Here is a 27910-nt window from a genome sequence, read left to right as displayed (position 1 = left end):
ACAAATGTTTTTCAGCAGCGGGTTCCGGCTGTGATCCACACCACAGCCTAACAACAAACATAAAGCTTTTCAGTGAGTTTAACCGTTTTATTTTGGTTCTGTAAGGGGAGGGGACAAAGAAGCTGAATGCTCCAAAGGCCTCAGTCTGTTAATCTCACAAATAAACTGCAGGTCAGTCCACGAAAATGTAAAACATCAAAACCACACAATAAATACCTTAAAACGCATCAAAACACATTCCAGTTCCTTGGTTTTTACACATAAAACACATACAGTACTTGTTTAACTGTTCAGACATACACTTGTTTTGCAATATTTTTCATATGTACATTTTCAGTAGTTGCTACACAGATAGTATTCCAGCACATTTTTTGAACTTGAAACTGCAGATGGAACATGAGAATAACAATGCATAAACAAACAAACAAAACAAAAACATCTTTTTGGCTTTTTCAAACTAAGTTGAACTTCAGCCTATTTTGCTAGCTTTTTCAGGAACATGGCCAAGGAGTAGCTAACAATTATAAATATAACCTGACCCCCACAGAGTTTTTAAAAAACATTTTCCAGAGGACATGCACAGGCCTCCTGTGGTTTCAATCCTTGTCCTTGTGCTAATTTCTTTGGCTAGCACTGTACTAATTACAACCAGATTTAAAGCTAATGTGTTTGTTAGCCAAACCATAAACATCAATCATTGACGTTCATTTAGAAACTAATGTGTTTGTGTTATAATTTTAAGTTCCACTTTGATTTTAACCATATTTTTAACACTAGTGATTATTTTAGCTATAACATACTCCACTATTAACCAGCTATGCTTTTACTATTATGCTTTGCCAGTGGTTTGTTCATCAAAATGGCTGCCATCTGCTTGAAGCAATGTTAATATGTTCAATTTGCTTAGAGTGAAAACTATGACTTGGGAGTACTCACTTTAATTTTAAATGTGTTTGTTGCAGTTCTGAAAATTTTTTGAGATTTTGGTGAGTACTGTTAACTGCTGTTAGCAATATTAGCAAAAAATATATTTCTCTGTATTTTATGAATTTAAAGACAATAGCAACACTTTCTTTCTTTAAGATTGAGCAGAACTGAGTCCATGACTGATTTATTAAGATACAAAGTATCAGCAGTGCAAATTAGCAGTTTATTTCCACAGCTATCGCTGTGCTGTATACAACTGGCAGCCATTTTGGATTTTAAGCTTAGGGTTGACTTAGAAATCTACAACATTTTCAGTCAAAGTTCTGACTTAGGGAGCACCCTAGTTGATTTCTTGAACTTGGAACTCAGAAGTTCTGACTTCCAAGTACAAATGAAATACAGCAAAAGAGCAAGAGCAGTAAGGTAATAAAAAAATGACTAACTTTGTTCAAGGTAAAACACAGATTAAGCATCTTTGACATCTCAGGAACGTTATCCCCTTCTAATAATCATTAGCAATAGAGTTCAGAGTGGGACAGTCTGAAAATGTTACAAAAATTAACACTGTTAGCCATTATGGTTACATGGGACCTAATGACATTTAAAGCACAGATTATACCAAACCGTACCAACTAGAGCCTCATGTATTTTTTTATGTAGTCAATGGTTGATGGTTAATTTTTACTGTACTTTTAGGCATGTTGAACAGGATTATATTTGCTTGCAGCAACAGTTAAGGTCAGCTTAGCATTAGCAACGTACTACACCCATGAACAGAAAGTAAAAGCAGTAAATTAAGGAAACATCCAAGTATCACTACTGATCACCCGTACAGAACTAAAAGGCTAATGCACAGCCAACTGCATAAAGGCATAAAATGTGTAAGGTGTGGTCTAACCCTTTATTTAAGGCTGCAGCCGTTTTATATTGCATACATTAACCAGAATGTTAAAGCCTCTGAGTTACCCACCAACCAATGTATTATTTTTTTTCTGTTGTTTCACACACAAACGGCAGAATACACAGTAAACAGATAGAGACTGTCGAGCGCACTGACTTTTCAAAAGTTGACTTGGTAAAACTAGCAAGGACTTCAGAGTACAGCAACAATTTCATTCTTCCTTGGCTGTCTTTGTTCGGACCCACAGTGTAAGGTATTGTGTTTCCACTCCTAGTCATGAAATCATTGAAAGAATGCAGGGAAAGGATGCACAATACTTGTTTGATAAAGCAGCCAGCAGGATGGTAATAAGCATCAGGACTCAGAAGTGTGAGCTTATTGAACGGAATGATCAGAAGCAGGTTTCTGACAGGCTGTCATTACTGACTAACCAGCTAACCAGCAAGTAGTTTCATTTCCCGATACGCTTCCAATGTCATTCTTTTGTGAATTAGTCTGGTTTACAAGTACATCTAGCAGGACTCGAGTCCCTTATCAAATGTGAAAGAAAAAACAGATGAAGCTTCTTATAAATACAGATTTGATTGTTGAGAAACTAGCTTTCCCCCCTGTTGCTGAGGCAGCAAAACCACAGATATCTGCATCACATTGGCATAAACTCTCTGTAACAGTAACAGCGCACATTTAAATAAAACTAAAGATGAGATAAATTAAATCCAGCAGTTCTATGAAAGAACTTTGAACTTGACCAAGGCCACAGTCCTCTACAGCTGTACATCAGCCAGATGTTAACAGTAGAGTGACATCCTACTGCGTCGCATGGCCTCACTGATCAAATAGGCGGGGCTGACCTCCGGCTCCTCCTTCATGACCACAATGTTCTGCCATTCTCCGCACTGGTTGGACTTCTTGATTGTATCCACCACACAAAGAGCATATAGGCAATCCTCAAAAGTGGCAGCCATCGTCAAGGGCCTTCCATCCCAGGTCCGGCGGTCATCCTGGTCTTGGAAGGCCTGCCGCACAGCCTGGATCATGCGGATTGTCCCGGTGAGGTACGGGGATGGAATGTCACTAAAGGCCTTTTCTGGCAGGGAGGCCTTCTCAAGAGGAGTGGTGTCTTTGAGCAGGAGTTCAGGACCGCCACCGCTTGCCCCGCCGCCACTGTTCTTCTGTCCATACAGGTCCGTGCCCGTGACCATTAACCTCCCGACGGTTCCCACAACAATCACTTCCTGACGAAACTCTCCAGGGACGTTGAAGTTGAGGGTGACAGTGCAGCAAGCGCCTCCTTCTAACACCATCTGGAACGTGCAGAAGTCGTCACTGGTTATCTGACGGATGCCCCGGATGTGGTCCGTCTGTTTGACGAAAGTCTTTAGGAAGCCGTGCACCTTGACTGCACGCTGACCTGTTAGAAATGTGAGGAGGTCAATGATGTAGCTGCCCACCGAATGCAGTCCACCGCCTCCCATCAGGTCGTCACAGCTCCAGTTGTATTTCTTCCCCAAGAGACTGCCACTGTGGACCTTAGTGACAAAAAAACAGAAAGATATGTCAAGGTTTTTGCTATTGCTTCAATTTCCTACTGCAAAGAAACCCCAGAATGAGTCATAAAATAAGTGAAATCAGAATCCTTTATGTTTTCTCTAACTATTTCTCTTACAGGAAATATGAGCAATACGACAACAACAGAAACAGCAAAGCAAGCAAATGTTTTTTTATCATACCTGGGCCTCACAGACCAGCAGTTCTCCGATGTACCCTTCCTCCAGAAGTTCCTTCACTCGAACGAAGGCCGGCAAGAAACGCAGCACATTTCCCATAATGCTCAGCAGCTTTGGGTAGTACTGAGCAGCTGACATCATTCGGAAGGCATCCAGAGGAGTGGCAGTCCTATCACATATGACGTTCTTGCCAATACCTTTAAAAAGAAAAGACAGAACAATGACTTTTGTATTCTCCAGTTGCAAAATCAGCTTTTCCTTGTTCTTTCTTACAGTAGAGTAGAACTTAAGGTGTGGAAAAAAAGAGAAGTGAGTAGATTTAGCAACATCTACAGACATCCTCCTGTGAATGAAAACATGCATTCCCACAAGGAAACAATGCCTCCCTGCATAATGAGGCAACTCCTACAACAGCTGAGTCTGAGATTTTTGAATGGAACAAGCTCTCCCCTCAGAGTCGAGGAAAGTATATATGCTAGCAACCTTTTAGAAAAACAGACCAAATAGTGAATGCATTCTATATATCCTGGGAATATTAACAGGCAGTCGACAACTGGGAAGATGTCACTCTAAATTTGAATCCTTGCATGCAATTTGGGAGAATTTATACACCAGAGGGCTCAAAAAAAGACCTGATTAGAACTCAAGGGTATAAGACAGCAGAGATCATAGAGCTTAGATAAGATCAACTGGTATAACTGAAGGCTCAGTAGAAGGCCAATAGAAAAAAAAAAAAGAGCAGAAAGAAGCTTTAGACATAGCATGGAACCTAATTAAAATCTCATCCAGTGGATCAAATGGCCTACAGCTCCAAGCAAAACCCAAATACAGCAGAGACAGGAAACACGTCAGTGATGTGAGGACAGGCAGATTCAAGGAGATTTTCTATTAGAGCTAAAATGGAGGACATGATATTAGAAAACAGTAACAGCAGTCCAGTTTCAACTGACAGATCCTAACATGACTCCTGGATGGCTCCCAAGTGCTTGAGGCTCCAGGGATGTGTGGGGATTCCTTTAATACATTTTCATGCTAACCAGGAACATGTTGGATTTTTGCATTTTATGTTCTAATTATGTCCTTACTGTACAGTAAGTTATTCTTAATGTTATATATTTTTATGCTTTTATCTTTGAGTGAACCTACTGCCATTTTACTGCTGTTACATCTGAATTGGACAATAAAGGATATTTCTATTCTATTCTATTATCCAAAACTAATATGCTATACTGGATTAATAGCATATCAGTCTACTACAAGTAGCCTGGTGACAGTTTTCTTTTTCTATGCTCAAAACAAAGGCGTGTCAGACTCACGCACAAACGTCCTTCCTTCATTTTAATGCTCCCACATCATGGCTAAAAATTCTGATTGCTCAATTCATCATCTTCATTCTATTTGCAATGAAAATGCTATGTGATTAGATGGACAGTGTGAACTCATAGTGGGAAGTGCTGCTTTTCCTTTGGTCCTGCCTAAGGGGTCATGGGTGAGCAAACAGTTTTGTGGATGTGGACGCCCCCCTAATCTGCTATTAGCTACAACTGGCTAGGTCAAGACATAAATCTGTTTGACCCAGTTCTGAGAAGCGCCCCCACCCAGTTTCCAACCAGAGCTGACACACGAAGCCAAGAAACAACAGAGGAGCCCCTGCCTCATTTTTTTTGTTGTTGTTGCTAATTTAGACACAAAAGATGAATTTGCTTTCTTGGTAGATTCCCAAAACATCGGGTGTTTTATCGGAATTCATATGCAACTCCAAGATTTTGCAAAGCAGCGGCTTAAGTAGCTTCAAAAATAAATGACTTGAGGTATTCAATGCACCCTGACTGACTAAATACTAAAATGCCTCGTGGGACTCTCAGTTAGAACTTCATGAAGGCAGAAAAAGGGTCAGATGTTTCATGAGCAAAGGTTTGAAAGGTTAAGACTTTGGCATGTTAGCTGGGTGACACAGTGATGATGAAGCTTCACTCACACAGTGACATTCCTTCTTATAGAGGAGGACTTAAGGTTCTCCCATTCTTCATTCAAAGTGTCGAAATCAGCTCTCTCTGACGTAGTTGAGTGACAAAAATTGCATCATATCATTGGCAAGGAGGATTCCTCCTCCTCTTTTCGACAGTAGAGAAGGAAAAGTGTGTCAAACTATTTCGACAGAGCTCTGTGTAGTGTTTCATGATGTTTATTGCCGTGCTTTCTGCAGAAATGCGCTCGGACAGCAATGTTCATGTCTCGATTCAACTAGTCTGCTTCCAGTATCCGTCTTTTGTATCCATATGCGAGGAGCAAAACGTTTGTATGATTCTTTACTAAATAACTACAAAGATTGTCAAATGGCTAAAAACTCCTGGACGTAAATTGTAACAACTTTGTCTGCAGAGGAGGCTGTCTGCAGACAGGTGTGGCACTGTGTCCGTGACTGTTTCATAAAAGCAAAATGGAGGATGGAGGGAGGTGAGGGAAACCCTGGCTGGAAGGAGCGTGACGTATACTGAAGTGGGACGGGCCTTCCTTGGTGGCCTGGGTTTTGTATGAAAGGTGTGCGAGAATATAAATGTCCCACATCTATGTTGACACTTTTAATGGACCTTAAATGCAAGTTTTAATGCAAATTTGCATTAAAAGTGTCATCATTTACCAAATAATGCAAAGTTGACACTTTTAATGGACATTTGGTGCAGCATTTAGTGCAACTTTGCATTAAAAGTGTCATTATTTACCGAATTATTTAGTGTCATTATTTACTGAATAACACTTCATGACAACAGCCATAACCATTCATGAAGACTTCCTTATGTTCTTTATGTTCATAACAGGTGTTATGTCATATTTATGACATGTCATGTCAGTCTTATGCACACCCCTTCAAATAAAGTGTTACCAAGATTTTTACTACTCATGTATATCAATGGTTTTAAGGCCAGGGAAGTTGACAACATCTCTAAACAAGCCAAACAAAGGGTTTCTCCTTTGCACAGTTACGTTCTGGGTGGCATTAGTGACAGGAGGGCAGCAGAGATCAGCAACATATAGGACGCCTGATAAAATATGTCAGTATTGCTCCAGTTAAACTATGGTCACCAGTAGTTTGTGTTTGGGACCCTCTGCTGCAACGCCCATCATCCAGTGACCCTTCTAGAATCTGTTCACCTTCAGTGTCGATGGTGCCAATTGACACAAGTCAACTGATATTTAAAACCAAACTCCCAGTGTGCATTCCTCAGAGTTATCTCCTGCTGTAAGCTTTTGATTTGATTGTCCTTAACAGATCAAGTTTGCCAAGCTTAGACTTTAAAGTCCAGGTAGTCATAGAAAGAACAAAAGACTGAGAATACTTGAAGGTAAATTAAGTCCTCTATGACCAAAAGGAGATTTGTTCCAAGAATAAATTTAAGGTGGTGACTGCACCGCTGTCGGAGTTAGATGTGGTCCATTAGTAAGCAGAACTACAAGACATCCTCAACAGCAATGGTATAAGTTAAAGTATCTTTGATTAAAAACCGTCTTAACTGCCGTTTGTAAATGGACCGATTCGTTTCTCAAGTCCTTGGATGCTTTAGGTTGGACAACAGCAGAAAGAAATGACCCAACACGGGCAGGAACTCTGGCCAGGGGCAAGTGGATGCATCATTACAACTGAACACCAAGCCTCCACACTCCACTGCTCCTCCCGGCTCACTGCCAAGCTCGTCATCTGGGCCTCTCTGCATGACTCAGGGTTTATAGCGCTGAGTACTAGTGTTCACAGCAACACACACAAATAGGCCATGGTCTAGAGATGAAGAAGGGCGATAACGCTTTGGCTGCAGTGAAGGAACTCCTTAAAAGTAAAATGTTTTAGATCTGTTTTAAAAGTTAAATGCTTTCTGATTGTTTCAGGACAACAAATCAAGGTAACATCTGCATACATCCAGTGTATCTGTAATGTGGTCCGGTGGGAACAGCTGGAATTCACTACGCAGGGGAAGCTGGTGGATTAAGCTTAATGCCAACAGTGTAAACAATAGGCCTCTTTGCCTGGTTATGCTAGAAATAGAAAAGCTAGGAGAACAGGTCAGCAGGACTAACCATCTGGCATGCTGCGTCGTGTATGTGCTCCAGCAGTGGGGAAGTCAGGAAGGGGAAAGAAGAGACACCAAAAAGATAAAAAAAATTACAGTAATACAAGCCTCGAGGAAGGTTTCCTATGTCTGGTTGATTAGCAAGAATTTACTAAGCTGAACTGTTGAATTCCTTCCTTAGTTTGAAACTAGCAGCCGCAGATTGATTCTGAATACCTCAGTTTAATTTCCTTATGACACTATTTTCAATTAAAGTTGGGGATCTTATTACAAAATATCCTTATTATTATTATTATTATTATTATAGTCACAAAGAGAGTCCAAATTTAATTTACATGAATGACAATTTAATGCCTGCAACAGACTTAAAAATATTGTACTAACGGTTGAAGACTGCTAATGGCCATACCAGCTCAGGAAATGAGCCACTATATTGAAAAAAAGAGAAAAAGACAAATCTTTTGTTTTCACAACTTGATTAAAAGTTCCATGAATCACAAAATGTGTTTGAAAAGAATCTGTGTACAGTATGAAATGATTCAGTGCTGGTTTACCAGGGTTTTTGTTTTGTTGTTTTATTCATTAGAATGTGTGTACTTCTAAGGTCCTAATGCCAGATATTTCAGCTTCCCATGTTATATTTATTTTTGAACATTTCAGATATGCGAATTAATCGTGGATTTTCCATGTTTCACAGAAATAGCTGCAAATACTGTAATTTCTGGACTACAAGTTGTTACTTTTTCACACAATGTGTTTAATACGTGTTTTTTTTTCCAATGGGTTATGAAAGGTTGGCCTGCTGGGCGAATTTGCTTTGAGTGTATCGACCATGTGATAAAGGGTTGTCAGAGAGTAAAGCTGATTTAAATGGAGTGACTTTAATAAGTAGAATCACTTGAGGACATAAAGGTTACATATCACATTCAGCAGAGGTTTATAACTTTGGCGTATATATTGTGTCTCTGCTCTCTGAAAACAAGGAGTGCTGGTCAGTGTATATTTGGAAATCATCTGTATTTCTGCAGCAGGTTTGCATGGATCAGATGTGAGCTGATTGAGCTTGTAGACCAGACAGCAACGCAGCAGGACTAAAAGATCTGAAAAATCATGAAACCTGTTTCCTCACCAAAGCTCAGGAATTAGATCTGTGTTAGCTAAAGCTCAATAAGGGTGTAACTCAGACTTAAATTTAATCAGTTACTTTACCTAATAACTAATAGTCTCAGAACATGAGCAACAAAATGTATAAGAATAAAAACACAAATAAAGAACACACAAGTTTGGTTAAAAATAGCAATAAAAAAATAACATTGCTAAGCCACAACATACAGTATGTCTTGTAAAAAACAACATGTCTGTTATAGTTTCAACAAAACATACGGTAAAGGTAGAGACAAGCCAGTGTCAATTATCCCAAATCTAATTTACCATAAAGCAATTACAAAACGGGATTTTTGGGAAGAAAAGGCAAACATTCTTAAAATACAGATGCTACATAAGAATAAACGTCAATATAACTTTATAATAGCTAGTATCACTATGCTGACATGTGAAATCGGCATGCAAGTAGGGATTAAGCTGGCAGAGTTGATGAACGCTCTTTGTAGCTAAATAAGGAAAACTTGTTGCATACTCTTTATTATTTAAAAAGTTAGATACTAATTACTATATTTCTTAATATTAGATAAATGGGCTACTGGATAAAAAATAACAAAATAATTAATTGGGGTCTGGAAGTTTTTAATTTTAAGATAAGAAAGAAACCATCACAAAACAGCAGTTTTAGCTAAAGATGCGATGCTAGTGGGCACTAGCTTTGTGGTCAATCGCAACTACTAGTTGGTAGTTATTAAGCTGTGTTTTAATTGCAATTACAAACATACATTTTTCTTAAGAAACTGAAAATTACTGTAATTCACTCTGGTTTATAATGTCGTCCTAGAAATTATTCTAACTTGTCATTCAAACTTAGTCATAGCTAAAGTGTAGCGCTCCTGACATGTATGCTAGCATTAGTTAAACAGTTGTTGCTATGGATTGACTTCAGAAATAAATTGCGTTGTTCTATAAAATATCTTTATGTTTCTGTACCACAAAACACATACTCCACCATTCAAAAGAGATTTTTTGGATCTGAAACAATAAGCTACCACATGAAGGACAGCTAACATACTGACATGGTGACAGGGCAGCATTGCAGTGTGTACACTGTGGGTAATGTAGCTCCAGGTCCATTAGCGTATATCAGAATCATGAATAATGGGGAGCATTAGCCTCACTCAGCATGCTCTAACCCTCAGCTAATGTAAGGAGGTTAGCGTTCCACAAAGTACCACAGTTAACCTCAGTACCAGAGTGGCTTGTTTGGCATGCACTATAGCCAAACAAGGGTCCTGTCCAAGCCCAATCACACCACATAGATACTGATGGTATCCACAGATTACCTCTTTGTAAAGTGCATGGAGCTTTCATGCAAATAAATAAATAATAAAAGTAGATGGATGTGTGTGTCTTTGAAGCCTTACATCTGCAATCCCCCGCTGCTCATGATCCTCTTGGGTCTGATTAACTGCTGGACCGAGCTGTTTCCCTTCTCCTCTCTAATCATTCTGACACATACACAAGCAGCAGCCCTGGTAGCTCACAAACAGCTGGGCCAGTGCTACTGCTGATGGATCTGTCTGGAGCCTCACAAAGAACCATCTCACACCCTCCCTGTGACATTTGCATTTTATCATCAGAGCGGCCCATTGCTGCTTTCGCCGGGTGCAGGGAAACCAGGAAAGCCGTCCAGAGGCACTTCAGGTTTTAGCGCGTGTAAATGCCACATTCATGTGATTTAAAGATCGGTTTTGTGTTGCTGACACGTTAATAAATTGCTGCGGTGTTAACGTCTTTGTGGGCCGCCCAGCTAGTTAATTACAAAGGCATGACTACAAGGTCAATCCATGCAGCTTGAAAGGAGGATAAAGAAAAGAAAATTTATGCTGAGGGTTGGCTATTTTTCAGACTGTTCTTCTGATCAATTCCGTAGATATAAGCAGGTACTGAAACTGACATAAGCAGGTACTGAAACTGGTTCTTTGTTTCACAGGAAATGCTTCTAAGTGACAGTTTTGTGCAGACTAAATGAGACTAGAAGGACAAAGGTCATTAGCTGTGTGTAACAAATAGTTATTTTTTAAAAAGTTAAAAGCATATTGCACAAGAAAGAAAAAAAAGATTACATGTTTTTACAACTGATAGTCCGCTAGAATCAGTTCAATTGGTGACCAAAATTGTAACATTTGCTACATTTTCATTTGGTCCTGTTCGCTTTCACAATGCACTCAATGGAATCCTTTGAGCAGTTTATCTCTTCACCTGTGGGGGCGCTGCATCAAGAACCACTGAACAAAACGACATGAAAACCGAACGGCAACCGGACCAGAGTTTGATTAAAGCGGACATAACAGGGCTGGTGTGACTGCCCCTAAGCTGTAAGTTGGTTATAAACAATGCTATGATTTAAAATATTTTTCTTGACCCATTAAATAATTATGAATGGGTTGAGATACGATTCAAAATTGTTTTTTCAGCTTAATTGGCCTAAATTAGTGACAGGCTGCTTAGCAAAAAGGTAAAAACTTAATCAATAAGAATACACGGTGCTACCAGGTTTGTGCTGTTACCAAGTCTAGAAGATTCAGTGTTAACCATTTCCAATATGAGGGAGATATTTTTTAATGTCAAAGGCAGCACAGAAATATCTGACGCATTTTAAAAGGACACTATTTTCAAGATAAGTCTACGGTTCATCCAGGCTGTGCAAGAGAGCTAGATTTTTGGTGATTAACAGGAAAGTGGAATGACTTTGAGGAAAGTTGCTCTGTTTCCCCCCTTTTGCCATTTCAAACCCCATTTGTTATGAAACAGGCTTAATTTGTAAAATGTCGAAAGCCGCTTGGAGTTAAGGTAATCCACATTCTCCGGCATACCGATATAGAGGCGGCAGATTTTGTAATGCTAGCTGCGATAAATGCTTAGGTAATTCTGTAGTACATCCGTAGTCACCGTTAGCTTTGTTAATTGGTCTGAACAGGGAGTAAGGACTTTAAAAATAAAAGCACATGATGTGGCCTATCTTTTTCTGGCAGATTCCGTCGGAGTCATCAAGGGAATCTTTGTGTCTGGTGAAGCTACTGAGAGATGAGATGCCAGGAGGGAGGAGAGGAGGCTCAGGATGCTAATGAGCCGCAGTGAGCTAACACTTATCACTTTAAAGTAGGTCACTTTTTTTTTGCACACAACTACACACACTTCTAAAGTTCCCCACACACAGCTCTTTTATGGAACCCATGACTCGCATCACATTAAGGAGCCAACATGTAAGCTTATTACCTACAGAGTATGTGTTGGCAGTTCAGACAGAAAAGTCAGCTGGTTTAAAAAAAACACCTTAAGAATCAACATGACAGAGAGAAAACTAAAAACAGTCAGACCATGAGGTCAGAGAATTAACACACTGCTTTTAAATGTGACAGGCAATTTTGGATTTTCTTTATTCAAGTAAACTCTGTGAGAACTGCCAGTGAAGTATCATAATACAGGAACAGAGTCTGAAATAAATTATTTTTATAATATTTCTAAAAATTACTAAGTTTTTTTTTTTTGCTTAGAAATAGAAGCAAGTATTTTGGTAATTTCTACTCAAAGAAGTAGAAATTACCAATCTGTGGTCACTTTTTGATGACCAAATTTCTAAACATCTGATTTTGATTTCACATTAAAAACCACCAATAACAATAACAACAACAGTACTTTCTGTGTGATTTAGAAATTGAGGTTTCTTATAACGATGAGATTTTAAAAGCCTTTCTGTTAAGATCAGTCATCAAATATTGTGTAATGACTGATAACTGGACATCACTATGTGTGAGTGATGGAGAGTAGTTGGTGTTACATAGCCCTACAGTTAAACAGGATTTAACTAATACTACTAATTGAAAACAAAATAATTGCAGTGTTGAAACTGTAACTTTAAAACATTATGAATTAGCACTAGGGATGCACAATATGTCAGCTTCATCTGTGTCAGCCGATGTTAGTCATTTTTTAACATATAGTATGGGTCCGATAAGTAAAACCGGGCCAATATTGCAAAGCGATGTCTAATTTAATCTTGTGAACATTTGTTTATGTATTTTGTATGGATGGATGGTCATGTGGCATTTGATCGGCATTTGCAGTGCAGGATTCTGGGGAGCGTAGCAGAAGTAGAGTGGCAATGCAGACAGTATGACCACTGTTAAACTGTGTTGAAAGTACAATGTATGATATCAGTAAATAATGTATGATTATCAGCCATAATATTAACAGCAACATTTATGTCGTATTTATATCGTTATTGACCCAAATCGTTGGATCGTTGCCTCCCTAATTACCTCTCATAATAAGTGGTTAATATGGTTAGCATTACTGAGTGCAACCCATAAAAACTTAGGTCACAATATGTCCAAGATGATACTGTTTTGTAAACACTGTAAAGAAATGCCAGACATATCAAAAAATGTTTAAACTGTTGATTATTAGACCATATTGAGCAGAAAACAGTGCCTGCAGCAAGAGAGAAGACTTCACGCTCATCAACATGACAAACATGGCTCATAAAAATGTGAAGTGTGTTCCCAGGGGTCACTGGTATCATAGCTAGGGGGAAACAATGTCTCCCATCTCTACACACACCGTTTGCTGGAAGCAGCATCTTCTAACAATGTGACCGCTGAGGCGTGAGGCAGCTCTGTCTGAAGGGCCGGCGGTCTGAGCCACCAACATGAGACATCAACAGTGGTGTTACATAAACCAACTAAAGTGGCCTCAGTTAACTTTTGACTGCATGTCTCCTTCAGATGGAGTATGACAGGCTGAGACGGCAAATCCCTGACCCCTCAGGTCGGTCCAGTCTGCTTTTATAGGTCAGTGTGATAACGGCTGTATACTTAGGAGATCAGCAAGATACAAAATGCAAAGTACTCCTGCTGACAGCTGTGAGGAGAACACACACAGCCAAAGAAACCGCTGTTACCTGCTAGTGCTGACTGAGCATCACTGTCTGCAGAACATGGCCAAGAATAGTGGAAATAACCCAACTGATTGTAAAACTTTATGCAACAGCCATTCATACACATCAGTGTTAACCTTTCTAAAAAACGCACTGTTGATGTTTCCAGTGCGTCTTTAAATGGCTGAGTATAAATACTCTGCATGCAAACACTTATTTGCATCTTTCCGAGTTCATCTGGACGGGACAGATCGGCTGATTTGTGTAAAACTGACTCACTTCGGTTTATTTCTGGCTCACCATTAGGAATTCATGACTGATTCTTAATGAAAACTGTATTTAAAATGTTCAGTTCTACGTCATGGTAAATGGTGGAACCAGATAGAAGTCTACTGAATGGACTCAGTAGATGTAGATGTAGGATTAAAAGTTAGTGAATCTGAATTATTGTCTCTTTAAGAAGACGAATTGTTGAAATTACACCCATAAAACCCAGCTTTATCCAGTGGTGTGGTTTCTACAAGACAAATATAAGGGTCAATGCTTTGCAGAACCACTTCTTGCTAAGATAGCAGCTGAAAGTATTTTTACCATTGAAAATGCATACTTAGACCTTAAACTTTGGCCTGTTTGTCCAGCTTTACACCTTCTTCCACATATCTGCTCTTCAGATTTACGATTTGTTAAAACAAATTCGAAACCATTTATCCTCTCCTTCCTCGTCAAGATGATGCTTTACGTTGTGTTGGTCCATCACATAAAATCTAACCTACATCAGACTCATGGTCCAGTATTCACATATTTAACTATTCACAGTTTCTTCTGTGGAAAGCAGATTTTTTTGGAGAAAATTTAAAAAATATATGAATAAAATACATATTTGGAACTGGCTATACCTACACACAATGCTACTAGCTGGCGTTTGCAAGGCAGCCAATCCAGGAACGGCATATAGTTTCCTTGTTGCTGATTGGTTGTACCCCCAAGAGTGGAAATGATAGATGTTAGCTTGGATGGTAAAGCTAAGATGGTTTCCATTGCATATTAACGCATACTCAGATATATTTGGTGTTTGAACTGTTAAAGTAAGCAGTTATTGATTTTTAGAGGAAGTCTCAAGTCTTGGAGAATTTCAGCCATTCGTGGGTGGCTGTGGTTTGCTACCCTCTGGTTAGCATACCGGGATTCTACTATAGGGTGGAAATTGAGGTCATCAACTGAAAAAGTTCAGTATAAGTATTTTTTGCAAAGCTCTGTAGATGGAAAGAGATGGCTGCCCACTAAACAAAAGCATCTCCTTCTGACATCTTTCCCTCAGAGTGAACAGCCACTACACACTGAGAGTGTTGAAAGCAGGAAATGATCAGAAGAACCTTCAGTATCGCACACAGAGGTCACAGCCACCATCAACATAACAGGAAGTGAGAAGCACTTCACTGTGGTACACCAAGGCCTCGCTTCCTGCTTTAGAAATACGATGATTTCATCTGCAGCTCGTCAGTAATTAGCGTTCTGCTGTTTCTTCCTGCTTTATCAAAGGAAATAAATGTGTAGGTGAAAAAGTGACAGAACCGGTGGCAGAAAGGAGAAAAAATAAAAAGAGGCTCTGGATGACAGCTTCAATACGTCTGTCCTCTCTGATGTCTGCAGCTGCCACTTGTCCTCCATCCCCTGCAGGCCAATTAGCAAGGACAATCAGGCCGATTCTTGAAAAACCGATTGGAGCAGGTCTGGTCTAATAGGAAAGAGCTGGGGATGTCTGGCAGCAGCAGTCAGTGAAAACCATTCAAAGAGAGACGAGAGGTGTGGCAGGCGGAGGTGGACAGGACGTGGTGTGTTTGTGCAAGATAATTACACAAGTGATTTCCTAACTCCACAGACAGACAGGGAGCTGTGTTTAAGCTGATGCAACCACCTGGTATTAACTGTACCACTTTCATGTTGGTTCAGCCAAATGCTCTGTTATGTTTAAATTAATATGATTTTTCTTTTCATAAAAAGGCTATATGTAAGTTGAACCACATAAACTCAAAAATTCTACTCATCTGTCCAAGAAATGTAAAAAAAAAAGACCATATTTCAAATTCAAAAGTACAGAGCTACTCCAACATGCTCCCACCATCACTGGCGCAATTCTACATTATTATTATTTAATACTATTAAATAATAATGATAATTTATTAAATAATAATATTTGGAGGCTAAGGACATTTTTATTTCCCACCGAGCCCTCCACCTTACCATAATTATTATAATTTCTCAAGCAGAAATGATAATAATAAGAACAACTGAAAAAGTCCTTTAGCGCAAAAGGACAGTTCTGCTTTAGCTTTGATAGCGGCTAACAGTCAACCAGTTATATTCTCACAGTACAAATATCACATCACGTGTCACGTTTCTTTATTTAGTGGTCTACTTTTAGAAATAAGTGTTATCAGCTAGTATAAACAAGTAATCTTTTTTAATCGACTGGTATCTCAAAGACTAATTCTTTTGACACTTCAAAATAAGAGTTCTGGAAATAGGTACAACAAGCTAACATGCTGTAAGCCAACATGCGGCACCTGCTTTTATACCTACTAGCTAGAGTGAGGTGAGATATTTTGGCATTAACGGCACCGTTGGATGATGAAAATCAAAGTCCTATCTCTGATTTTACTGATTACTGTTCAATCAGTAAAATTAGGAAAACATTAATAATTGATGGATATTTCCGTCTTGTTGCTATTTGTGTGTGTTTTGGGATGGGAAACGTCTGGTTATGGTCATCTGATACTGATAGTGATGCAATACAGGACTGTAGAGTGTTTAGGTGAAGAAAAGAAACAACGTCAATGGTGTGGACATATTTTCATGGCGTTAAAAGGATAGGGGATATAGTATCAATAAATATCCTTTATTGGCTACAGCAATGTTAATATTATTTATCAGTCCATACATTCACATTTATGCGTCCCTAAAAACTGCCTTACAAGCTGGATGAAGTCACATGCTGACTGCAACCAGGAAACACTACAAGAAACGCCTTGAAATGGAAGGAATGTGCCTTTTTTAATATCACAAGCGCTTGTCTGATGACGAATGATTTCCTTTACAGCCATATTTCACAACAATGACCACATGGTATACACTTACACAACCATTAGGGCAGAGTCTTTGTTTTCTGTCATGTGCAATGTATGACAAACTGAAAATGATCCCTACACACACAAGCATGCGTGCACCCACGCACGCACACACACACACGCACGCACACACACGCACACACACACACACACACACACACATGCACTCACTGTGAGTTTTGATCACTTATTAGGACATCAGGGGACGTCACTGGGAAATCCCTGAGCTAAGGATCTTTGATGACAATTTTCTCTTCCTCCTTTTCTGTTCTGTCGTTTTTCTGCCCAAATAAAAGCACTGACCCTCGAAAATCCCTGAAAGCAAATACTTGCTTTCCTTCAATTGAGTTTGCTCAGAGAGATACGAAATCCTTCTTCAGACGTCTGCCTAATGATGCAGAATTATTTCATACTAGAAGCCTGCATCTGATTAAATCCCGTTTGAAAAGCTTGCCCTCTGCGTGGCCCTGGGATTTACCATCCAAAGCTTCCAATCCAAGTTCGTTTGGAATGAACCGCCACAGAGATCCCCCTGGCTGTCTGAAGAGATGGGTTCTTCAGGGATACTCACTTGTCAAGCGCGGTGTGGTGGTGTACTAAGAGAAACTCCCCCTGATCCAGCCATTCAACCCAAACACAAAGGCGATTTCACAGGATGACAAGCCTTCTCTCCGCTCTGCACCATATACCAGTCCCCTCCTGTCTCTCCCAGACTTGCACTGGCCCGCACGCTCCCAGGCCGTCATTAGCATCTTAATGGGTGTTTGGGGGAACACAGATGAGAAGCAATGGGAACCTTGTGCTAAAAACACTGAAAGGAGAAGGCATGGGAATGGCAGCACAGCACTCTATCAGACCCATTCTCCTGGCTGGCTTGCCATTAGGGAGGGCGTTGATCTGACTGGGCCTAAATCGGTCGGAATCCACTGAAACCCAAAAGTCCTGAATCTATTTAGCCAACAAACTGACCAGAAGTCAAAATCAGAAGAAAGGAGCCTTTCTTCTAATAAAACCAGATTCTATTCAGTCACATCTGAGGCCAGAAATGCTGACAAAGTCTGACAAAGGCTTTCATCAGGAGTTGGGTTTCCTCACATCGATTTAATTTACACCTGATGTGTTGAACAAAAGCAATATACCTGAGTAGTTTCCTTAACAGAGTTTAGCAGGGTTCTTTACACTGACATGCTGAATGTGCTCCTGACCACTGAAGAGTGAGTGGACACCATGTTGAGATCCAAAGAACCTAACACCTTCTGAAAGAAGACAGTAGCACCATAAGATCTAAAATGAATCTTATATCAGCTTGAAACAGTCTGCAAGTAGAGGACATTCAGAAAAACAGCAAACATGCATCGATCATTCTAGAAAGTTCACCCTGATAGCAAGCTGCAAGTTGCAACAGGAAGACTCCAAATATCCTAAAAGGTTCTGTCAATACAGAACCTACAGGAGACACTCACTACTGCTGCTATAGAGGTGGATGTCTTTCTAATCTTGAACAGATTGTCCAATATTAGCTTTCATGGGATGTGTGCAAGGAGGTAACTACTGCTAAGAAAAATAATAACAAAGGCCAGACTGAAGTTTGCCGGACAGAGCCTAGACAACCACCAGGATGTCTAGAACAATGTTCAGTGGAGGAGACGAGCCTAAAATTAATCTGGATTCCAGAGCAGTGGATATGTTTGGCTTCAGCATACAGCTTTCCAGGAAAAAGAGCTCATACCAACTGTGAAGCAAAGAGCTGGAGATGACATGCTCTAGGAATCTTTTTCTGCAGCAGCAGTTTCCTCATACGACAGGCCAGAACTGCTCTGAATTGTTTCAAAGGAAACATGTTCAAACAACCTTCACACCTTTCAGTACCAAATTCATCAACACTGATGGCATCTCTGAAAAGGAAACCCAATTTACAGACACCCCACCCTACAGCTGTCGAGGCAAACAAAAGGCTGATTATTAATGTGCCAATACTAGGCACTTCAGAACACCCCATAATGACCTTTGACTTTTGGCCCAACTGGCTGGAGCTGTTTGGTGGAGCAGATTTTACAGAACAGATCTACAGGAAACAAATAATAAAAGATTGTCTTAGTGTCTTCCTCCAATCCAGTTTATGTGAATTTTTGCATAATCTGCATGATTTTGGCATCACTGTCCCTTTAAACAAATGGGCCTGGTTGCCAAACAGCCCATCCCTGCTCTGAAGCAAGCTTGCATAAGAGCATCAGAGGTGGAACATGTATTTATGATGATGCCAGCTTGGCCTTTGCAGACTGGTTATAAATAGCTGCATGCCGCTGGGTGGCCAGTCAGAGCAGGCAGGTGTCTGAAAGCTCATCAGAGCGCTGACGAACCAACGCCGTGACTCAGCGCATGTCAGCATTAACAGAAATAACACCCGGGTCATGTGCTGTTTACTCTGCGGTGATAAGATCTCACACCATCATGACGCTCTAATAAAAGAGCCGTAAACACCGATTTACCAAAGTGAACTTTTCCACGTCTTGTAATGTTACAGGCACAAATGTCAATGCGTTTTAGTTTGATTTATGCGTGAGCAACACAAGGTAGTGCGTAAAGGAGGAATCAAAATGTTCAAGGTAAAAACTGTGGTGTGCATATAGCGTTATCATGATCTGCAGCTGACGCCTTAAACCGGCTTGTTTAATGGTGTCAGCAGGTGTTGAATCAGTGCAGGAAGGAATTCTTCATCACACAGCTAATCAAGTTCAAGCTGAGAGACGCACACCCTTTATTAATTAACCTTACAATCTGCTCCATCAAATCAACAGTTCTACTTTTATGTCTGTTCTGCTCTCCACTCTGGCTGACGAAAAGGGAACATGAGTTAGGCAACCATGACATCATCTATAGTTACAGTTCAGAGTTCATTTGTTTTTCATTCAACTGGTCAGAGGTCACAAAGTTAGGTCAGTAAACATTTAAAGGTCAATATCTAGGCTGTACTGTTGTGCAATGTCAATGTTCCGAAGAACCAGTTCCGAGTTCAGATCACACTAATTAGAAATGATTCAATTACAGTTGAACTGTTTAGAAACTCTGGATTCAATGTGACCTTTGGCTGAAGGCAGTGAGGCCTGCAGTGCTCCAGATGTTCTGGATTCTGTTCTGATCTCCTGGATGAGTCGTTGATGCCATAAGTCCAGCCCGTTTCTAATCTGTCCTTGATTTCCTTTAAATCGGTACGTAATGTGTAGTTAAGCTCATTTCATGTTGCCACAGAGGTTCTTTTAAGGCAACTTCATGACTGTAGATCAGACCAAAGGAAGGCAGGAGAATGAATCCCACTAAAGCAAACAAGGAGACAATAACCTTCTTCGATTGGGTCAGGCTGGCTTGGAAAACTCTTATCCCTTTGATTAAATCTTTTTTTTTTTTGGACTTATTTACATTCTCTTTGTCAGATATTGATATTTATTTGACAATCAAGGAACCCTCATTGATTCGAGGAGTTAGGATGCTGAGTTAGACGTAAGAGTAAAGCTGCAGGCGGTGATGTGTTGTCGTTCAGCGCAGACAGGAGTGTTTCTCCCAGACTGCCCGTCCTGCTACCAGGCTATTCTGAGTTGATGCAGACACACACTGACCAGACACCTGATACGCTCTGCCTCTCACATGGGGGAGCTCAGAATCACATCTGATGCACTTTGATGAAGACAGAGATAGCTTTCCGACGCATGTCTGCACACAGACTCGGCCTGATGCTACAGCGTACTCCCTACTGACGCAGAACGCCGCCGCCGTCTCCCTCTGACATGTCCATCTCACGTTACGACGCAGTCTAGTGCAGTTTGGAGGCACCAGCAGTTTCACACCAGAGCAGCCTTAAAGTGACGCTTCCTGCTGCTGGAGGAGTCCAGCGGTCACACAGAGTTGAGCTGCAGGGTTTCTCTCTCACCACATCCTGCCTCCCACAAACGCACAAAGAGGCAGGGAGAGCACCTGAAACTCTGCAGTGGGTTGCATTTCAGCGCAGCTCTCACATTCCCAAAGGCTGCTGCATTAAAGTCACCAAAACAGCCCGGTGTGCAATGTCCACCGAATAAAGCCGTTTGTCACAGAGTAAATCCAGTCAGTCAGTTCCTTCGGCTGTCTTTATTCCCCTGAGCTTTCGGCCACATCTCACAGCCCAGCCTTCCTAAAGAGCTAAATAATCTATGTTTCTCCTGAAGAGGATTTTCTACGCTCAGACGCCCAGAACTTTCCTCCACTTACCGGAGCATTAAAGTTGCATGGTGTCCACATTGAAGTGAGGACACTTGAGGAGCTTTTTTACGGCCGTTTGATGCCTCTAAGAGGAAGTAGGTCGCGAACCGAGGAGTTATCAAAACAGAACATCTGCATGATAATTCAACAGCTCCATGTGGTGTGAAGTATAAGTTTACTTTAACTACACAAACCCTGAACTACTTCTCCTTAAAAGGAGAAATATTAATTTTCAGTTTGAGATAATCTGACACCATTTGGTGAGGTATTGATGACATGTTGCAGGGTTATAGTACCAGCCGTATCTTTGGAGCCTTTCTCCTTTGCAGCTTCTTTGAGATAAAACTGAACAACAGAAGTTGCTCAGTTGCACTTTTGTTGCACTTAGCAACAAAAGTTGCTGATATTGTGGTGAGAAGGTCTTTTTTTATTTGCCTTTTCTACTATGATTGTAAGATGATCAGTTCTTTGACTTAACCACAACTAAAAAAATTAATAATTCAGAGATACTCATTTGAGTCAAAATCGACATTTGCCCAGACAGCTGTACTTTCTCTAGCAATACCAGAAAGATTCAGCTCCTTACCCTCCTAATTAAGTTTTTTACTCTACTAGAATGGCGAGTACAACCAGAAAAAAAAAAAAAGTGACCCTCTTTATCTGACAAGGCAAACAAAAGCATTGTTTGGAAATACTTTCCCTATGAGGCAGTAGGGCGGGAAATAAGGAAATGCCAACAGATGACACAGGCTAGCTGGGCTAATGCTACGGGCTAACGCCACCATGTTTGTGAGAAACTTAAAAAGATCAGTAAAGCTTCTGTATATAGAGCTGACAGAAGCTAGCGTGTTTCACAGACATGATAACAGGGTTCTATTGATCTGAGATCAAGATGCAGAATTTCAAACCAACAACACTTTGTTTTTCTCTGCTACGATTGAACGCAGGAAAAGGTTGATTTTCTGATGGCTCGGTTGGCTACAAAATAAACCAGTACAACAATCTTTCTGAGCAGTGGTATTGAGCTGGACATTTTTACAGTGACAACCCTATTTCCTACTATTGCAGATTTGGTTGCTGTGTACCACATTTTTTTCAAGCGCAAAAACAATCACAGTATATTTTGTGGTGACCAAGAATCAATTCCTAATCATTCTGCGGAAGCTTCATTCCTGCTTTGTACTTTAAGGTTATCATACTTTAAGGAGAAGATGTTCACTGGTCAGAGTTCATTATCCGTTATGTTTCATTAGAGTTCTAAGAGGAAAAAGAACCCAGATGATGGGAAACTGGGTAAAATATAAAATAGAAATAGTAGCACTGATAGTTTTAATGTTCTCCTTGTACTTGTGTGCGTTCTCTCCGTGTTATTCTTTTTTAAAACAAAATTATTTTATCAGTAATATTTAATGCTTTGAAGCAACAATTATGTTTTGCTATTCTGGTTTAATAAAATATAGCTAGACTATGCAACACATTTTTGTTTAAAGTTTCTACCCAACTACCAGGATGCTTTGCTGTGTGTATTAGGTTACACTGTGACAATCTCAGATAAACTGAACAAAACATGATTTAAATGAAGTGGGACAACACAAAAATAGCAAAGTTTGATATTTTTACCAATCAGCGATTGACTTCAGATACACAAATTCAATAAATGTACTAAAGCAGAGACACTATAGCTATTGTAGCTATTTAAAAAAAAAGTCCTAGTTAAATCACATGAACCAAGCTGTCGGCAGAACAACTAAATGCCACTGTAAGCAGGGTTTCCCCCAGTGTATTATAAGCCTGGTGGGCCACCAGGCTAAGCATTGCTTATTATTTTTTTTAAATGTTTTCATTTTTTTAAGCGTTTATAGCTGGTGTTCAGGTATCTTCCAATCTTTTAATAACACATACCAGTAATTATCAAGTGATATTTTAAAATGTCCTATCAACTTTAAACATTTTTTAACTCAAAAACATGGCAGGCCGCTGGATGAATGACCACCAGGCTTAGCAAGTTTTCTGGGGGAAACCTTGTTGTAAACCTTGAGAAATCACACCTTCCTTACAACAAACTGGGTCTGAGGGATCCCCCAGGCCGTCACGGGCCTGTCCCAGATGGCAAATCAGTGTCAGAGTGTGTGTGTGTGTGTGTGTGTGTGTGTGTGTGCATGCGTGCGTGCGTGTGTGTGTGTATAGCAGACAGCGTGACGTCCTCTACTACTGCTGCTGATGAGATAAAAGCCTGAGTGACAGCGGCGCCTCAGGAATGCTGCTGTAGTGAGAAAAGGAAACACGAGGAGGTGAAAGAAAAGGAAAACTGGCTGCAGCACGGAGAGATGCTGCCCAACAAGACCGACTGGTTCTGAGCTCAGGTAGAACCAGAACAACTGCTGCAATGTTCCACTAACTCATCAGTGCTGTTCTCATTTTCTTAATTACACAACAAACCCGGCTGCACCGACTAGTTTGTTGCAACTCGAACTGATCAGCTATATCAAAAATATTCATCCAACTTTCAGATTTTTGTTATTTTACACAAAAACACCTTCAGGATTTTATGTGATGGACTAACATTAAAAGGGTCTGTTACAATAACTAATGTTGCTGGACAACACATTGTGCCAGAAGCAGTTGCTTCTTTGTGTGCTTTGGAATTTCTGTGCTGATTAATTTTTTTGTGAAGTGATAAAAGCTGGTTAGCTCTTGAATTGTTACAAAATAAAGCCCTCAGCCCACTGGCTGCAATGTTGACATGTTGAGATGCCATGAGACCTAAATTCTGAACATCATGGCATGGAGTGCATCCCAGTTATCCATGTCTGGCATATAATCATTCATTTTAGCTTTTAAACTGGTTCTATTGATCCTGTGTCCAGACAGAGGGATAATCAGTAGCCCAGCATCATGACCTGTTTGTTTTGAAGATCCTGCAGCTTCATCTTCCTAACATGGCGCCTCCTCACCCTGACTCTCATACTGACAGGAGGAACCACAGAGCTCTGTTAGGTTAAAGCAAATCTTCTGAAGTTGGGATATTTTTCCTCCAACAGGTTCCAGAGGAATCACCTCAAACCAGATGTTGGACTGGATTTTATTTCAATGTCATTTGTGAATGTTAGAGCCTCATTTTCAACAGCGGTGCTTTAAAGATTGAAAAAGGTTATTATTTTGGAGAAAGTATCATCAACATCAATATTTCCACTAAATGAGAAGCAAAAAAAAAAATGTTGATAGAGGAAAAGCCTCTCTGAGCTCTAAGCGAGATGCCAGGGAGCAATAAAACTATTATTTTTGAATTAGACAATTTAATTTCACATAATTATTGTGGTAGAAGCCATTTGTTTGTTAAATACTTAATTAAACATATTTACCATGTTTGATGTTTCTTGTGAATGACGTATAGTAACAGACGAACGAGATAATTAGTCCAAGTTTGTCGTTTATTGAACGTTCAGAAACTACAGCGGCTGTGATGAGCCACAGTAAAGGTAAAACAACCCGAACAGATGACCAACTCAAAACCACTCGCACCTTTTTACTCTCTCTCTTTGTCGTTTAAGCACTCCCGTTGCCGTGGCAACCGCTCGCTCCTCAAGTCGACCACAGATTACGTTTAAAACATTCAGTCCGTTACGATATCAGGTTTTCAGGCTTGATATTTATTTTACGATTATTAATAAGCGCTCCCTCAACACAGTGGTGGTTGATTAGTTAATTTTAAACTCTTGCTCTGCTAGTTATTTTGGTAATGGAACCGAAATGCACAGAATTGCGCAACACCTTATTGAAACAATAATTACTGAGATTATTATTTTTGTTGGGTCATTAATTTGAAAACGTTTTGTTGACTTTTTGTTGTTGTTCTTTAATAAAGTTATGAACGTTTTGATAAGGAGCAGAGGAGGACGTGCTGGTCTCAGCCTCCTGGTGGCGCTCAGTTTGTCATCTAATGCAGAGATCGACTCAAAACCTTCCGCGATCGACGTATCGCAGCCCTATTCTAACAAGGAACAGTTCAGAAACAATATGAAATGGGGAGGGGGAGCTATTTATTATCTGATTAAGTCGTGTTTTGGATTGTTCTTGAAAAACTAATCAGTCACAGCTGATTAGTGGGTGAACTCACGGCTGCACAGTGAACCCACTGACATTTTACAGCTGACAGCCGCTCCCCTCTCTTGCAGGTACTGCGTACCCCCGCTAAATCTTTTAGGGGTACACAGTACCCGACCGTTCCCCCCTACTTTCACCCCTGCCCAGAAGTTATTGCGATAATCAATACTGTTATTGTTTTGATACCATTTTCAACTAATAGAATGGTAATCATGGCATAATAATGCAAGAGCACATTCTCAAATATCAATAAGATTTAAATTCCAAGGAACATTTAACACTGGAACTGGAAGATATTTTAAATATCCAAAATAAATAGATAAGAAAAACAAATAAAATGAATTATGAAGTCTCTGTAAACAAAACTGTCCTTCAAAACAAGCGCTAGTTAAGACCAAAGCACCAGACTGAAGACTTTTATCATCTAGTTGTTAGAGAGAAACGATAAATCATTATAAAAATGACTGATTTTGTTTTAATTTATCATCCGATTAATCGATTTATTGCTTATTGCGGCAGATCTAGTCGTAAAGTGACAAAATCTGAAGGATCTGTGGTTGAAACCAGCACAGACCAGAGTAAACATCCTGGTAGCTCTGCTGGGCATGAACACAAGCTAATAGGCTAATCAAGCTTCTGATCCAAGGTCACATTTCTCTGATTAGGAAGCCTGATGATGTTTATGAAAGCCAGCCTCTCATCTCACACCCTGCTGGGGGCAGGAAGTCAGAAAACGACAAGCGTGCTGATCCGAGAGGCTGCTGCTGATTTTCCAGCGGTCAGCTGACAGCGATCCAGATGGATTCCTTGTCAGAGCCGGAGCACGAGGCCATCACTGCCAGCCTTTACTCTAACCCGGTTATTACAGGTTTCGCTTCAAAAAGCATTTCTTGGCCCAAAGGACCAAACTGTGGTTCGTACTGGTCGGCCCAGCAGAGAGCAAGCAGAACTGGACCAGGCCTGGGCTGGTTGATGAGGAAGAGGGGAGGGTGGGAAGGAACAGGCGGCGCTCACACAATGAAGCCATGAGGAAACGAGCCGAGAGGAAAGAGCAGAAGAATGGCATGCAGGCCGGGCTGAGCCGGGATGCATATCCATCGGATACGGCTCATCTGTGACACAATCTGACACAAAGATGACCAGGGTGACACTGGTCTTTCTGCTGCCATACACACATACACACACTCCAAATCCTGTCATGAAACCTTTCCTATCAAGGCCTAGATGGTTGGGTGGCTAAACCGACAGTCGTTACATCTGCACATGTGCAGTTAACAATCAACTGACTGTTGCCAAATTAGCCACTTTGTATATTTAGCAAATTTTAGACAAGAAAGAAAAAATTGGTATCGGCCAAAATCAGAATCGGCAAGTCCGTCTTTTTTCGGCCAGAAAACTGCAATCGGTGCACCGCTAGACTAATCTCTTTCAAATGACCATATGGTCATTAAAACAGAGACAGACCTGACATCTGCTAAAGTCAAAACTAATCAGCAGCTAAGTGAGAGACAGGAAGACTTGTGGCCTCTGTTAGTGAGCACTGATGCTGCGATGTCACTTCCTGTTCTCGCTTCTTGCTGTAGGTGTGCAGCAGCAGAGAACTTCAATGTTTCCAGTCACAGAGCTGACCTATCGGAGCTTCCAGCTGAGCTCTGCTGCCAGGCTGCAGCGGTGAATAAAGCCTGTGTGTGCAGAGCGGCTCCAGGGACGCCGCCACCGTTCATTCATCACGGTGAATGTGATCTCCAGAATAAGCTGCACTGCTCCACATTTTAACTAGATCAGCCTCCCTCTGAGGGCCGTGTGCGTGTGTGTGTGTGTGTGTGTGCTTCTGCTGGAAGGAGTCCAGGTATGACTTTCATTAACACAAAGTCACATCTGATGTTTGACTGAAGCAGAGACAAACAAAGATGCTGGGAGCTGCAGCAGGGCCGCAGCATCCAACAGCGGGACTCACCCAGCGTTTTGACAGCGATCTGCCGCGTCAGAGGCGGCGGCAGGTTGATGCACACCAGATCCACGTCCTGGTGCAGTAGCACGTCGTCGATCCGGTTGGTGTAGAAGGGCACGTTCATCTCCTTGGCCAGCTCCTCCGCCTCCTCCTGCGTCCGGCCCCACAGCGCCTTCACGGCGAAGCCTTCGTTCTTCAGCAGCGGGATGATCACCCGGGCGGTCAGGCTGGTGCCGAACACCCCGACCCCTGGAAGCATGGCTCCGACTTTAACTGTTTATTTTACTCCGATTCAAGTCTGGGTTATTTTCGTCCTTTTCACTGATCCGTGTGAAGCCAGCGCCGAGGCGGCGGCTGCTGCCAGCCGATCTGGAGGGAGGGACGGCGGCTGAGACGGTCAGGTTGGCCATCCACCTGCAGTCACACACCCGCCGCGCTGCATTCTCCTCCCGCTCCGATCAGACATGTAGTTCAGCTTCCACCACCAATAACAAACAAACAAAAAAAAAAGTAAAATCAGCCCATAGACGAGTGGAAAACTAGATCTGTCAAAAATAATTTTAATTCACCATTCCGTTCCTCACCCCGTCCACGTCTGCCCGCGATCAGACCGCAGAGAGGCAGCGAGGGGCAGGTCACCACCCTCCACCGGGTTAGCTATCCATTCATCTACCAGCGGGCCTTCAGATCGAGGAGCCCAAGGAAGCAGCTTCATCCAGCGGCAGGTGGATCCAGAGTGCGCCGTCAGCGCTGCTAGCTCCCCGGAGGAGGATCTCACCGCAGCGGCAGCACTGGGCTGATGTTGCGGCTGAGTGCTCACACTGCAGCAGCTCAA

At 41.1% G+C, this 27910-nt stretch overlaps 1 protein-coding gene across 2 annotated transcripts; it reads right to left on the bottom strand.

The window, feature by feature from the left end:
- Window positions 1-66: 66 nt before the first annotated feature.
- Window positions 67-27910, bottom strand: gfod1 (glucose-fructose oxidoreductase domain containing 1). Of its 2 annotated transcripts, XM_014982623.2 has the most exons (4): window positions 27660-27910; window positions 27082-27550; window positions 3559-3752; window positions 67-3357 (listed from the first exon to the last, which is right to left on the bottom strand). In XM_014982623.2, exons 2-4 carry the CDS (start codon window positions 27332-27334, stop codon window positions 2617-2619), a joined length of 1188 nt encoding a protein of 395 aa, XP_014838109.2. In that variant the 5' UTR covers window positions 27335-27550; window positions 27660-27910; the 3' UTR covers window positions 67-2616. The 2 variants fall into 2 exon arrangements, with proteins under 2 accessions (XP_014838109.2, XP_087857413.1); XM_088001287.1 differs by having other exon boundaries at window positions 27082-27910.

Source organism: Poecilia mexicana, unplaced genomic scaffold, assembly GCF_051168715.1.
Source record: "Poecilia mexicana isolate PSO_F unplaced genomic scaffold, ASM5116871v1 scaffold_20, whole genome shotgun sequence".
Taxonomy (NCBI): Eukaryota; Metazoa; Chordata; class Actinopteri; order Cyprinodontiformes; family Poeciliidae; genus Poecilia; species Poecilia mexicana.
This window is presented reverse-complemented; position numbering and strand designations above follow the sequence as displayed.

Excerpts from the sequence above, each read along its gene's own strand:
- gfod1 (XM_088001287.1), bottom strand. The coding sequence starts at position 27,334 with ATGCTTCCAGGGGTCGGGGTGTTCGGCACCAGCCTGACCGCCCGGGTG. Across the intron at positions 3,753-27,081 it reads GATCGCTGTCAAAACGCTGG|GTATTGGCAAGAACGTCATA; the intron begins GTGAGTCCCGCT and ends TTCTTTTTAAAG. Across the intron at positions 3,358-3,558 it reads TGCTGGTCTGTGAGGCCCAG|GTCCACAGTGGCAGTCTCTT; the intron begins GTATGATAAAAA and ends TTTGTCACTAAG.